This window comes from Mustela erminea, chromosome 9, assembly GCF_009829155.1.
Source record: "Mustela erminea isolate mMusErm1 chromosome 9, mMusErm1.Pri, whole genome shotgun sequence".
Taxonomy (NCBI): domain Eukaryota; kingdom Metazoa; phylum Chordata; class Mammalia; order Carnivora; family Mustelidae; genus Mustela; species Mustela erminea.
In genome coordinates, this window is record NC_045622.1 from 36,211,346 (window position 1) to 36,224,932 (window position 13,587).

At 37.4% G+C, this 13,587-nt stretch overlaps 1 protein-coding gene across 3 annotated transcripts in view; it reads left to right on the top strand.

Moving 5' to 3' along the window:
* MTMR2 (myotubularin related protein 2) overlaps positions 1-13,587 on the top strand; it is a 123,374-nt gene that overhangs the window by 90,022 nt on the left and 19,765 nt on the right. For all 3 annotated transcript variants that reach the window (XM_032360397.1, XM_032360398.1, XM_032360399.1), the window contains 2 exons: positions 135-284; positions 1,032-1,220. In XM_032360397.1, coding sequence (XP_032216288.1) covers positions 135-284; positions 1,032-1,220 — 339 coding nt within the window. The remainder of the gene's footprint in view (positions 1-134; positions 285-1,031; positions 1,221-13,587) is intronic.

Sequence of the window (13,587 nt, forward strand, 5' to 3'; positions counted from 1 at the left end):
GGTAGACAGTAACTATTCCAGCAACTTAAGAAATGGGTAGTGGAGATAAGAGGGGTTTAAATAAGATGGCTTTTCTTTCAGTAGGTTTTAATATTTTAGGTGGTAATTTGCCGTGTGTTCTATTTCCCATGTAGGGAATCCCGAATGAAAGCTGGAGAATAACAAAGATAAATGAACGCTATGAACTTTGTGATACATACCCTGCCCTCTTGGTTGTGCCAGCAAATATTCCTGATGAAGAATTGAAAAGAGTGGCATCCTTCAGGTCAAGGGGCCGTATCCCAGTAAGTGTGAAGCTTTGATGCGACTTTGCAAATGCTTTTTGTACTGTATGTAACGCTGAGGTTAATGAATGGGAGAATGTTGCAGAATAAAAATAGCTACAGCAACATGTCTTTTATGGGGATTTGAGAGAATGAGTTATTTCGTAAAATTAAAACTGGAGGAAAGACTTAGATTAAGGAAGTTTCTGGAGAGTCTGCCATTGGTAGGAGAGAACTTCACAGAATTGTGACTCTTAACTTGAAAACAAATTTGACTTTGTATTATTCACTGTTTCTTTATTTTATTATGTATTATTTAATCATGGCAATAAATGGTCTTTTCCTTTAAATCCTAGAAAGAAGAAAACTTTACAAATTTTGATGAATTACTGTGTGTTTTAGAAAGATCAGCTCAATTTTAGGTACAAAAGTCATAGCTTCTAAAGACTATAGTTGGACAGTCTGTTGCTTTAGTAATAAAACTTTAAGGGGTTTACTTAACCCCCTTTTAATGTATTTTGATTCTAGAGACTTCTGAATAATCATGACTCCCATAAATCAATACCTCATTAAAGGATTAGACCAAATTTTCCATATGCCAGAGTTGGCTTGAAAGAAAGGTGATGATTTTTATAGCAGCCTAGAATGGACTTTGGTTTCTAGGCTTTGGAACCAATCAGAAAGCAGTATTTTGTAGAGTAATGTTTTGGAGAGGAATTATAAACAGAAATATATAAAGAGTATGTCACTATTTTTTCCCCCATTAAGGTTTTATCATGGATTCATCCTGAAAGTCAAGCCACTATCACTCGGTGTAGCCAGCCCATGGTAGGAGTGAGTGGAAAGAGAAGCAAAGAAGATGAAAAATACCTTCAAGCTATCATGGACTCCAATGCCCAGTCTCATAAAATCTTTATATTTGATGCCCGGCCAAGTGTCAATGCTGTTGCCAATAAGGTGAGATTGTCTTTCAGTAATTAAGATCACAGTTACAGGTTCGTGCGTCGGCTGAGTTTGGTGGGGGCCACAATGCGTAGTAGAAAGGGTTCAGGCTCTCCAGTGAAAGAGACGTAGATTCTAATACTGGCTGTCCTACTTATGGTATGACTTTGAGTCAGTTACTTAATCTCTCTCTCTTTTTTAAAGATTTATTTATTTATTTTAGAGAGTGAAAGCGAGCAGGAGGAGGGACAGACAGAGAATCTCTAGCAGACGCCCCACTGAGTGCGATCTCACATTCCTGAGATCATGACCTGAGCCAAAATCAAGAGTTGACCACTTAACCAGCTGAGTCACCCAGGTGCCCCTAGTTAGTTACTTAATCTTTAAATTTTTTATTTGTCCACTTTTTGTTGAAGTACAATTGAGATACAACATTATACTAATTATTGGTTTATAACATATTTGAGTATTTGTATAGATTGTGAAATGATCACATTAAGTGTGTTTATCATCTGTCCCCATACAGAATTTACAACATATTCTCCATATAATGAACATTTTTAAGATTTACCTTCTTAGCAGCTTTCAAATTCATGATAGCGGTATTACTGACTGTAGTCCCCATCTAGTGTGTTGCATTCTCATGACATTTATTTGATAACTGGAAAGGTGTGCCTCCTTATCTCCATCAATTTTGTTCCCAGATAAACCCTCCACCCTGTGACCACCAGTCTGTTCTCTGAATCTCTGAGTCTTGTTTGTTCATTTGTTTTGTTTTTTAGATTCCATATATAAGTGAAATGAGTCCGTATTTGTCTTTCTCTGTCTTACTTATTTCACTTAACATGATACTCTTGAGACCCATCTGTATTGTTATAAATGGCAAGATTTCATTTCTTTTGATGGCGAGTAGTATACACACACACGCAGCACATCTTTATATGTTCATCCACTGATGGACGCATAGATTCTTTCCGTAGCTTGACTATTGTAAACAATGCTGCAGTGAACATGGAGTGCACAGATCTTTTTGGATTAGTGTTGTTTTCTTCCAATAAGTGACTAGTGGTTAATTTTTTTTTTTTTTTAAGATTTTGTTTATTTATTTGACAGAGAGAGATTGCAAGTAGGCAGAGAGTCAGGCAGAGAGGGGGAAGCAGGCTCCCTGCTGAGCAGAGAGCCCGATGCGGGTCTTGATCCCAGGACACTGAGATCATGACCTGAGTCGAAGGCAGCAGCTTAATCTAGTGGTTCATTTTTAAGCTTTTGAGGAAACTTCATGCTCTTTTCCATCTTGTTTATTATTGTGATAATAGCCATTTTGTCAGATACAAGGTTATATCTCATTGTGGTTATAATTTGCAATTCCTCATGATTAGTGATGTTGAGCATCTTTTTGTGTGCTTGTTGGCCATCCATTGTCTTCTTTGGAAAAATGTCTATTCAAATCCTCTGCCTATTTAAAAAAAAATAAATTTTATTCTTCATTTCGTTAACGTGTCACATTCATTGTTCTGCAGATGTTAAACCATCCTTACATCCCTGGAAGAAATCCTACTTGATCATGGTGTATGATCCTTTTAATGTATTGTCAAATGTGGTAATATTCTGTTGAAGATTTTCACATCTATGTTCATTAGGGATATTGGCCTGTAATTTTGCTTTTGTTTTTGTTTTTTTTTTTTTGGTCATCTGTTTTTGGTGTCAGGGTAGTGCTGGTCTCATAAAATGAGTATGGTATTGTTCCTGCCTCTTCAGTTTTTAGGTGTTTGAAAAGGATAGCTATTAAATCTTCTTTGAATATTTGGTAGAATTCACTGGTGAAGCTGTCCGGTCCTGGAGTTTTGTTTGTTGGGAGGTTTTGATTACTGATATAAGTTCCTTACTTGTAATCCATCTATCCAGATTTTCTGTTTTCTTCCTGATTCAGTCTTAGAAGATTCTGTGTTTCTAGGAATTTATCTATTTTTTCCCCTAGGTTGTCCAGTTTATTGCCATATAATAGTTTATAGTAGTCTCTTATGATCCTTTGTATTTATTTCTTCAGTATCAGTTGGGACTTACTCTTTTGTACTTCTGATTTTATTTATTTGAGCCCTCCCTCTATTTTTCTTAGTGTGTCTGTCTAAAGGTTTATTGATTTTATTAATTTGGTTTAGTTTCATTGATCTTTTCTATTTTATGTTTTTAGTCTCTGTTTCATTTATTTCCACTCTGATCTTTATTAGTTTCTTCTTTATACTAATTTACGGGGTTATTTTATTTAGGTGTAGAATGAGATTGTTTATTTAATATTTTCTTGTTTCTTCAGGTAGGCCTGTATTGCTAGAAATTTGACTCTTAAAAGATGTTTTTGCTGCTTCTTATAGATTATAGTGTGTTTTATTTCCATTTCATTTGTCCTCAAGGTATTTTACATTTCTTCTTTGATTTCTTTGTTGACCCATGGGTTATTCAGTACTATGTTTTTGTTTTGTGGTTACCACGAGGCTCATATATTACTGCCTTTATATGTAAAAGTCTATGTTAAGAGGATTGCATTTGTTTGAATGCATTTTAAAAGTCTACACTTTTACTCCCTCCGACATATTTTGTGTTTTTGATGTCACATTTACAACTTTTTATTTTGTGTATCCTTTAACTGTTTATTGTGGTTATAGTTATTTTCACTATTTTTCCAACCTTCATACTATATAAGTTATTAATATACTATGTTTACTATAGATTTGTTTCTACAAGTGAAATTTTTACTTTCATATTTTTTTGTTATTAATTAGTGCCCTTTCTTTTCTGCTTAAAGAAGTCCCTTTAACATTTTTTATAAGTCTGATAAACTCTTTTAGCTTTTGTTTGTCTGGAAAGCTCTTAATCTCTTCTCAATTCTGAATGATAACCTTTCCAGAAAGAATATTCTTGGTAGGAAGTGTTTCCTTTCAGTACTTCGAATATATCATGCCACTCTTTGGCCTACACAGTTTCTTCTAAAAATACTGCTGATTGTCTTATAGAGGTTTCTTTGTATGTAACAAGTTGATTTTCTCTTGCTGTTTTTAAGATTCTCTCCTTATCCTTAACTTTTGACATTTAAATTATAATGTGACTTGGTATGGCGCTTTTGGGTTTATCTTATTTGCAACTCTTTGGACTTCCTGGACTGAAATGTCTATTTCTTTTTCTAGGGAAGTTTTAGCCATTATTTCTTCAAGTAAGTTTTCTGCCCCTTTCTGCCTTCTGTTTCATCTGGTCTGCTGTTGAACTTCTCTTGCATTTTTCAGTTTAATTATTGTATTCTTCAGTTCTGTGACTTCTGTTTGGTACTTTCTAAAATTTTCTGTATCTTTGTGGTAGTTCTTACTGTGTTCATACATTCTTCAAGTTTGGTGAGCACCTTTAATGACCATTACTTTGAATTCTTTTTTTTTTTTTTTAAGATTTTATTTATTTATTTGACAGACAGAGATCACAAGTAGGCAGAGAGGCAGGCAGAGAGTTGGGGGGAAGCAGGCTCCCTGCTGAGCAGAGAGCCCCATGCAGGACTCGATTCCAGGACCCTGGGATCATGACCTGAGCCAAAGGCAGAGGCTTTACCCCCCTGAGCCACCCAGGCACCCCTACTTTGAATTCTTTATCTGGTGAATTATTCATCTCCATTTTATTGAATTTTTTTTCTGTTGTTTTAGTTTATTTTTTCATGTGGAACATATTTATCTTTTGCCTCATTTTGCTCGAGCCTCTGTTCCTGTGTTTTAGGTGAAATAATAGCTATGTCTCCTAGTCTTGCAGGAGTGGCACTGTTTGGGAGATAAGCCTTATCATTTTACCTTGGCCTCGTTTTTGGTTGTCTTCCAAATCTTGGTGATTGTCTAAGCAGCCTATTGTTTTTTTGGTGGGTCCCAGCTGTTGAGGGTGTACCAAGCAAAACCTTAAGTGTTCCAGGGGGAGGGATCTTAGTCATCTCCTAGTTTCAGGCTGATTGGAATATGACCCTCAGGCAGGAGCATTTAAGATAGGCAAATATATACAGTCCTATGGGACTGCAGTTACAGATCTTGATGGCCTCCAGACCAAGTGATCTGGAGGTGTCCCTTTAGTGAAAATTGCAAAATTTGAGGCTTTGGACAAGTACTTGGGCTTTTTTTCTGGAGGTACTGTTGAGCTGTAGCAGGGCATAGTGAGAGCTCATAGGTAAATAGTATCCCCTCAGCTTATGTTTTCTGAGAGCATTTCCATAGACCCTAGATATGTTACAAATCTGAAGGCTATGCCTCAGGCTGAAGCTTCAGATCTAGAAGGTAAGCCATTTTCAGAGGAAAGACTGAGATGTATTGAAGTCTACTGACTGTACAATGCCTCAAGGCTGGTAGTCTGCCAAGAGCAGCATCTCCAATTGTTTCAGACCCTCAGGGCCCAGAAACACAATCCCCCTTGGCCACCAGAGCTGGGCCCTCAGTGAGTGTCCTCTCCGTAGGCTACACACATGCACCAGCTGGCTTTGTTGGGGCCAAAGTGAAGTGGCATATGGGGATGGGTTACTTAATCGTCTTAGACCTTAATTTGCTCATTTGTGAAATGGGAGTAATAATAGCTAGCAGGGTTGTTTTGCAGACAAAACACACCTAATAAAATGTAGTGCATAATCCCGTGCTCACGTACATAATGAATATTCAGCAATGACTAGTTTTCTTCTCCCTTCTCCATACTTGACAGCTAACTGAGCTTATGACTGACTGAAGTCTGCACAGCATGGCTGTAGGAATTGGAAAGCGTGTTCTCAGTGACCAATGGACCCTCTTCTCACTGCCCTCCACTAATCAAGTTTTTCACCCTGAGGATTTGCAGTTAGCTGGAGCAGTAGCCCTGCTTTCTGCTGTAGAACAAATATTTACATTGTGGGAATAAACATTTTTGTCCAGTTGACAAAATCTACCATAGAGGAGAGAGAAGGGATGTAATTTAGTTTTAGTAAGTTACCTTTTAACCCCCAGGAAGCAATGTATCTATTTTATAGAATCAGCTAACGCAGATAAGCAAAAAAAAGAACATATTTTGAAACACTCTAAATCCTTTAAACCATGAAACTTTCGTTGTTCTTCTAGACCTTCTATGATTATTTGCATGCACACACATATTTGAAACAGTGGGATAATTGTAACTTCCTTTTTAAAACATTGAATTGGGGGAGCCTGGGTGGCTCAGCAGATTAAAGCCTCTGCCTTCAGCCTAGGTCATGGTCCCAGGATCCTGGGATTGAGCCCCTTGTCGGGCTCTCTGCTCAGCAGGGAGTCTGCTTCCTCCTCTCTCTCTGCCTACCTCTCTGCCTACTTGTGATCTCTCTCTCTCTCTGTCAAATAAAATGAATTTAAAAAGCCCTAAAAAAAAAAATTAAATAAATAAGCAAGTAAATAAATAAATAAAACATTGACACTGTACTTTTCTGTGCCAATAAACATTTATCCAAAACATTATTTTAATGGTGCAATAACTAATAATATCAACTGTTACTGGATATTTAGGTTCTTTCTTTTTTTTTTTTTTTTTTTTTGCTTTTATAAACAATGCTGGGATGATCATCCTTTTAATTAAATAATGGTGCCTGTGCCTGATTATTTCCATCCTAGTTAGTGTTTTGAGGGCATTGTGAGTTGCAGGCATTCTCTATTAAACTGTAAATGTTTCCTCAAAAGGAGAAATGAGATAATGTCTATGTGAAGCTTGTAGCACAAGACTAGCATGTATTTTTCTAGTAATTACTTGTTCCCCTTCTAGAACTTTTCTCTGAATTAGCAGGAGAGAGACTTAGTATGTTTTCTAGCATAAGAGGAGAAGGAAATAGAAATGTAATGCAAAAATGTGGTATGGCAAAGTCTTACATTTTTTATCTTATTTTTTAAAACATTCTGATATTTATTTTAATATGGAAATCCCCTCTTTTTTTAAAGACATATATTTTGTTTATTGGCATGTTTTGCTGGTTACAAGATATACTAGACAGGATAGGAAAACTCAGCAGGCATAGAAAAAGAAAGGAAATAAAAATCTACCCATATCCACTAATATTTTGCTGTATTTTCTTCATTATTTTGGGGGCACACTTATATGTTGGTAATTTTCTTTGTTTTTCCTCTTAATACTATAGGAATTATTTCTTCTAGTACGATATTCATGAAAAATATTTAATAGTAGTTGTTACAGCTGTGTCATTATTCATTTAGTCATTTTTCTCATATTGAGTGTTTAAGTGTTTAGTATTTTAAATATCACTGAAATAAATATCTTTTGTTGGCATCTTTATTTTCTTAACAGAGTACCCTAGATATACAGTGACTGTACTAAAATTTAAAGTATGTGTTTTTAAGAGTTTTGTTACGTATGGTCAATATTCTTCAGGAAAGTTCATTCAATTTACCAGCCTGGTGTCTGTCCCTCTGGTTTTATTGAGATATAATTGATGTAAAACATTTCACAAGTTTAAGGTGTACAATATGATTTGATATGTGTATGTATTATGAAATGATCACTGCAATAAGTTTAGTTAACATCCATTACCTCATATAATAACAAATTTTTTTTCCCTTGTGCTGGGAATTTGTAAGATCTGTTTCCTTAGTAACTTTCAAGTATGCAACATAGTATGGCTAACCATAATCATCAGAACTTATCTTTTAAGTGGAAGTTTGTACCTTTTGACCACCTTTACCCAATCTCCACATCCGCCCCCCCCTTTAATTTGCAAAAGTGTATATATCCTTGTTTGTAACCTGAACTCTCAGAATGTTTTTAATAACTTAATCGATATGAATATGACAAATCCTCTTGCAGTCATGATACATGTCAAGAATTAAAATGATTTCTCTTTCAGCTATTGGTTGAGCTCTTTCTATAAAGAAACACTTTCTTTTAACTATATTTTGATTAACCAGCAATTTAGATCCATTTTCCCAGGGATGAGCTTATTTCCTGTCATCCCATGAAGGTGACTAATTTTTTAAAGTACCATTATAAGTGTCTGTATTTAAACATATTCAACATTTTTTAATCCATTGCAGATAATATTTTTTTAAAGTTAAAATTTCTCATCTTTGGTTAGAGAGAGGCTTTTCAAGTTATTTCCTGAGTTTTTTTTGACATAACTCTAGTAATGTTCGCTATCTGGTGTAGGGAGATATACTAGACTTGTCAGGAAGTCTTGCACATTGCCTAGCCCCAGACTCGAAACAGCTATTTCTCCAAGAACTTCTCATTCCTGTTACTACCAAATGGTGTTGCAAACCATCATCTGGGGTGCTGAGGATATTTGTTCCTGGATTGGTACTGTTTCAGTGTCTTTCCAGTGAAAATAGGATTAGGGAATATTTACGGACTTTTAAAGATAAAGTACCTCAGGAGTTCATAGTGGTGCTTTTAATGTAAATTCAGTGTTAAATAGTTTTTACATAACTTCTTCTAAATTACATATATATGTCTCCTTTCTTCCACACCAGCAATCCCAGTTCTCAAAGACTCAGGGAATGATAAGTATGTTCCATAATTATTTGTGTGGTTTCTCCCACCAGTCTCAGAATAACAATATTAATACCCTCATCATCAGTACTTACTGGAAAGTTAATTTCTTTTTTCATTTGCTCTCCCCATTCTCCCCCATTTTTAAAATACATTGTATTATATTGACATTGTCAGCACATATGACCTTAACACATTCTCCCTTTTGAACACATATTCTCCCATTCACCTCTGACTTCCACAAGTAGCTATTTATTTTGTACTCACAATTGGTATGTCAATGATTTCTAGACATTATTCTGATTCTTCTTATTGTCTGATGTTGTTCTCCTCTGAATATTTCAGTAGGGACTCATGGGAACAATATTCTGTGTTTGCTTGCTAATAGGAGCTTCTTGTTTGAAAGTTAGTTTGGCTAGACATAAAACCCTTAGCTTACATGTGATTTTTCTGAGTTTCTTAAATACAGTGCTTATTTTCCTTTGGCATAAAGCTTCAAAGGCTAGTGATAAACTAAATTTCTTTACCTTCTAAGTTACTCTTTTTACTTGGATATTCGGAGGACTTTTTTCCTTTGAAGTACAGTTATTGCCAGAATATGTCTTCATGATGTGTGTTCTGGGTCTGTATTCTTAGGTATGCATGTGTGCTGTTTCAGTATGTAATTTCCAATAAAAAAAAATTGATGCAGTTTTCTTTAATCACAGTTCTTAGCGTTCTGTTTCCTTGTTCTGACTTGTTCTTCAGGACTCCCCTGTTGGCTCTTTCTTTGCCTTTTTTCATCATTTGTCGCTTTCTCCTGACTCCTTCTTATGTCTTTCTGATTTCATTTTGGCTTTAAATATTTTCCTTTTCTCTATTCTTTTAACTTGATATCTGCTATATCATTTATTCTTGTGTTTCTTCTTCTTTAGTCTTCCTGATTTTTTTTCCTTTTATTTCTAATTTCTCCCCAAGTTCTGTCACTTCATTTTTGAGTTTTCTAATTCCAATTTATTTTGTTTTTCATGCCTGCTATTATTTTTTAATGTCTTTAGCTTGCTTGGAAAGAGATTTCAGTGTTGAGAGGCCTTTTCAGTGGATACATTATGAATGCTGGTCATTCTCTTTTTAGGGTAGTGCCTATGGGACTTAGCCTTGATCCTTTTCTGTTACTCATTTTTACATGAAATTAGTAATCTTCTGAATCTTCAGGATGGTTGGTTCAGTTAGAAGCCATGGCTCAGAAGTTAGGTGTACCCAGAAGTGAGAAGAGCTAATTTCACTGAGCTGCCTCTTTTATTGTTTGCATGTAGTATTAAAAAATATGAAGTCTTGGGGCGCCTGGGTGGCTCAGTGGGTTAAGCCGCTGCCTTCGGCTCAGGTATGATCTCAGGGTCCTGGGATCGAGTCCCACATCTGGCTCTCTGCTCAGCAGGGAGCCTGCTTCCTCCTCTCTTTCTCTGCCTGCCTCTCTGCCTACTTGTGATCCCTCTCTCTGTCAAATAAATAAATAAAATCTTAAAAAAAAAATATGAAGTCTTACTTTCTGGAATTTCCGGGCTCTGTCCTGTCTCTCCCATCTAATACCTTCTCCCCATCCGTTATCTGAAACTTCTTTTTCTTTGTCTTCTCTGGACCATCTCTTCACCTCTGTTGACTCTGTCCTGCTCAATTTTGATGATGTACCTAGCAGAAGCGATCCCTGGCTGGTCCGTTAGGAGAGTTCAGGAAGGTTAGACTGCTTCAGCACTTTTAGATCTACTGTAGATCTCTTAGGTTCATGGGCTGTTAGAATGGACAGAACCCTTCCTGGTTTCAGCTGCACTTCTTAAATTTACCTGTTGGACTTCCTGTAGTTCCAGAAGATGAAGCCCAACATGGAAAGCAGAACAAACACTAAAAAGTATAAGGCTCTCTTGTGCTTCTCCATTTCTCCTGTCCTTTTATACCCATTACTTCCTCTGCTTCTTCCCACGCATTTACTGAGGACATTCAGATCTTGTGGCTGTGGGTGGTTTTGGGGTTTCACAGAATACTTTGTCCCCATTTCTGTTTTAAATGATTTGTTTGTTTTTGGTTTTACTGTCTAGTTGCTTAATTTTCTTTAAATGTCATTTTTTAAAAAATCTAATACACATGCCAAAAAATACACTCTTTTCAAGTGTGTATTTCAGCAGTTTTAGTATGCTCACAAAGTTGTACAGCTGTCTGATTACAGAGCATTTTCTTTCTGCTTGTTTTTGTGACTGGTCCTGTGTAGTTTCCACTGCCATCTTTCTAGAATTTGTTGCAACCAATTTGAATTAAAAGCGTCTCTTACCCCTGACTTGTTCAGTTCCCATGTTCCAGGAATAATCCTTGTTAACAGGTACCCATTGAAACACTGTTAACTTTGTACCTGTGCCAGTCTTGAATCCAAACTATTTCCCAAACTGTCAGTGTCAGAAACAGACGTTCTGTTTTTTGGTGGTTTGTTGTTGGTTAGGAGTTAGTGGGTTTTGTAGTTTTCAGTGGTGTGAGTCATATGAATAATTTTTCTGTAGATACAATGACTATCCTAGTATTTTTTAAGTTTTTCCCCATTATTTCTCTATGAAGCTTGATTTTATGCATGATAGGTAGGAGATAGGAGAATATTTTATTAAGAAAAAGAAAAAAAAAGGAAAGGAGCGGGGCCAAGATGGCAGAGGAGTAGCAGACTGAAATGACATCAGGTCCCAGGAGTTCAACTTCCCAGGAGTTAGATAGTTATCAAACCATTCTGAACACCTACAAATTCAATAGGAGATATAAGAGAAAAAGAGCATCAATTCTAGGAACAGAAAAACGACCACTTTCTGGAAGGTAGGACGCGCGGAGAAGTGAGTCCGAAGCAACGGGAAGATAGACTGCGGGGGGGGGGCCGGCTCCTTGAACGTGGTGGAGCAGCAGAGCACAAAATCAGAACTTTTAGAAGTCTGCTCCACTGAGGGACATCACTCCAGAGGCTAAGCAGGGGTGGAGACCTCACAGGGAAAATGTGGTCTCAGGTCCTGTGGGGTCACAGAAAGACCAGGGGTGTCTGAGCGTGGCAAAGCTTCCCGGTATCAGAGCAGGGAAGCCAGCTACAGAGACGGAGCCAAGGAGTGAGCTTTCAGAATGGGGTTACCTTAAACTGTGATCCAAGGCACAGTCGGTCCACTGCTCTTTGAGGCGGGACCCCCCCACAAATGGCAGATCTGGAGAGAACCCCTCTTTCCTCCTCCAGGAGGAGCGGCACAGGAACGCGTGGCAGGAATCTGCTCAGTTTGGAGACTCCATAAACAGGCCTGTGCACCAGAGATAGAAACAGTCAGTCGCAAGCAGGGTGAGCCTGGAATGTGACCAGAGACCAGGGAGATGGGAGGGATTGTCTGCTTTTCCCTGAGGGTGTACTGAGGAGTGGGGCACCACGCTCTTGGCTTCTCTGGGCCGGAGATTGGGAGGCCACCATTTTTATTCCCATCCTCCAGAACTAATATGGAAAGCATTCAAGGAACAAAAGCTACCAAGAGCGAACCCGAGCAGATTACCTAGCCTCGCCCCCGGCAAGGGCAGGGCAGTGGAATTCCGCCTCGGGCAAAGACATGTGATACTCACTGCAACAGGCCCCTCCCCTAGAAGATCAGCAAGAACATCCAGCCAAGACCAGGGGGTGGAAAACAATTTACTATGCTAATGGACATCAAAAGAAAGCAGGGGTGGCGATCCTTATATCAGATAAATTAGATTTTAAGCCAAAGAATATAATAAAGATGAGAAAGAACACTATATCATACTTAAAGGGTCTGTCCAACAAGAAGATCTAACAATTTTAAATATCTATGCCCCTAACATGGGAGCAGCCAACTATATAAATCAATTAATAATGAAATCAAAGAAACACATAGATAATAATACAATAACAGTAGGGGACTTTAATCCCCCCCCCCCACTGAAATGGACAGATCATCCAAGCAAAAGATCAACAAGGACATAAAGGCCTTAAATGACACACTGGACCAGATGGACATCACAGATATATTCAGAACATTCCATCCCAAAGGAACAACACACATTCTTCTCTAGTGCACATGGGACATTCTCCAGAATAGAGCACATCCTGGGTCACAAATCAGGTCTCAACCAGTACCAAAAGATTGGGATCATTCGCTGCATATTTTCAGACCACAATGCTCTGAAGCTAGAACTCAGTCACAAAAGGAAAGATGGAAAGAACTCAAATACATGAAGGCTAAAGAGCATCCTACTAAAGAATGAATGGGTCAACCAGGAAATTAAAGAAGAATACAAAAAATTCATAGAAACATATGAAAGTGAAAAAACAACTGTTCAAAATCTGTGGAACATAGCAAAGGTGGGCCTGAGAGGAAAGTATATAGCGATACAAGCCTTTCTCAAGAAACAAGAAAGGTCTCAAGTATACAACCTAACCCTACACCTAAAGGAGCTAGAGAAAGAACAGCAAAGAAAGCCTAAGCCCAGTGGGAGAAGTGAAATAATAAAGATCAGAGCAGAAATGATATAGAAACCAAAAGATCAATGAAAGTAGGAGCTGTTTTACTGAAAGAATTGATAAAATTGATAAACCCCTGGCCAGACATATCAAAAAGAAAAGAGAAAGGATCCAAATAAATAAAATCATGAATGAAAGAGGAGAGATCACAACCAACACCAAAGAAATACAAACAATTATAAGAACACATTATGAGCAGCTCTATGCCAGCAAATTTGACAATCTGGAAGAAATGGATGCATTCCTAGAGACATATAAACTACCGAAACTGAACAGGAAGAAACAGAAAACCTGAACAGACCCATAACCAGTAAGGAGATTGAAACAGTCATCAAAAATCTCCTAAGAAACAAGAGCCCAAGACCA